The following is a 1,705-nucleotide window of genomic DNA, read 5'->3' as shown; positions in this document are numbered from 1 at the left end:
AGTAAGGTTTGAACATTTATTAAAGGCTTTTCCACACTCATTACATTCATATGGTTTCTCATCAGTATGAATTCTCTGATGTTGAAAAAGTTGTGAATTCTGAGTAAAGGCCTTTCCACATTGAAGGCATTCAAAAGGTTTCTCACCAGCATGAATTCTTTGATGTTGATGAAGTTGTGAACTTTGAGTAAAAGCCTTTCCACAATCCTTACAATCATAGGGTTTCTCACCAGTGTGAATTCTCTGATGATTACTAAGTGCTGAACCACTACTAAAGGCTTTGCCACATGCCTTGCATTCGTAAGGTTTCTCACCAGTGTGGATTCTCTGATATTGAACAAGCTTTGAACTTTGAGTAAAGGTTTTGCCACATTCCTTACATGCATAGGGCTTCTCACCTGTATGAATTCGCACATGTTGAAAAAGTTGTGAGCTCTTAGTAAAGGCTTTACCACACACTTTACATTCATAGGGTTTTTCTCCAGTGTGAATTCTCTGATGATCAATAAGATTTGAGCAATAACTAAAGGCCTTTCCACATTCCTTACATTCATAGGGTTTCTTACCACTATGAATTCTTTGATGTTGAGAAAGGTATGAGTTACAACTGAAGGCCTTTCCACATTCTTTGCATTCAAAGGGTTTCTCACCTGTGTGAATTTTCTGATGTCTAGTAACGTGTGAGCCACAGCTAAAGAGCTTCCCACACTCCTTACATTCATAAGATTTTTCACCAATATGAATTCTCTGATGTTGAATAAATTGTGAGTTCTGACTAAAGGCCTTTCCACATTTCTTACATTCATAGGATTTTTCATCCTTATTAATTATTTGTTGTAAAGTAAGGAATGTGTGGTGAATAAATGTAGGCATATATTCACAAGTGAATGTTTCTTGATTGAAATACCCTAGCCGTCTTTCAAAGAAACTGTCTCTAAAACTGAAGGACTCAAAGCCTTGTCTTGCAAGTCCCATTGTGTCTCTCTGGTAAGACTCTATTTCATAAACTTCTTTCTTCAGAGATAATAACTTGGTTTCACACATTGATTCCAGATCTGAAAGACAACAAAAGATTGGTCTTTTTTTAAAAAAAATAAAAAGACCTAGCTACCACTGTAGACTGCTTGTTCTAAAAGGGATCACATATGAAAGTCCTCAACAAAATGAGAGAAAATGTGAAACAAAATTAAAAATTATAAAAATGGTCAGGCTGTTTTAATCTAATAGAGATTAAAGTCCTGAAACTATGGCTCTTAATCACCCTGTGAGCCTGGGACTAAACTCACTTTGATACAAAACCATCCTAATAATAAAAATAAAATATATACATACATTTAAATAGGAAAATTAAAATGAAAATAATATTGAGTAGTAATAAGTTAACAAACAGTAAATAAATAAATCTTTGGGTGGCAATACTTAAGGATACTTTGGGTAGAATGTTAAATGATCCAGGAAGTATCAAGAGAAGATGGAAGGAGTACACAGAGTCACTGTATAGAAGGAATTGGCTGACACAGAAGAATTTCATAAAACAACATATGAGCAAGAGTCTATGGGGATGAAGGAGGAAGTTCAAATTGCTCTGAAGGAATTGTCAAAAAACAAGGCTCCAGGAGTTGATGGCATACCAACTGACATATTTCGACAAACAGACACTGCCCTGGATGTGCTCGCTAAGTTATGCCAAGAAATCTGGAGGACA

The 1,705-nt window shown here is 35.5% G+C and overlaps 1 protein-coding gene across 1 annotated transcript; it reads right to left on the bottom strand.

Moving 5' to 3' along the window:
• Nucleotides 1–3: 3 nt before the first annotated feature.
• LOC102861348 (zinc finger protein 383-like) lies at nt 4–1,054 on the bottom strand (the record flags this gene model as incomplete). Its single annotated transcript, XM_006903449.1, has 1 exon — nt 4–1,054. A coding segment is annotated over exon 1 (1,041 nt), but the record flags the coding sequence as incomplete, so codon positions are not given.
• Nucleotides 1,055–1,705: the final 651 nt, after the last annotated feature.

The sequence above is a fragment of the Elephantulus edwardii genome, unplaced genomic scaffold, assembly GCF_000299155.1.
Source record: "Elephantulus edwardii isolate Elephantulus edwardi_28Jun2011 unplaced genomic scaffold, EleEdw1.0 scaffold01143, whole genome shotgun sequence".
Classification (NCBI taxonomy): Eukaryota; Metazoa; Chordata; class Mammalia; order Macroscelidea; family Macroscelididae; genus Elephantulus; species Elephantulus edwardii.
This window is presented reverse-complemented; position numbering and strand designations above follow the sequence as displayed.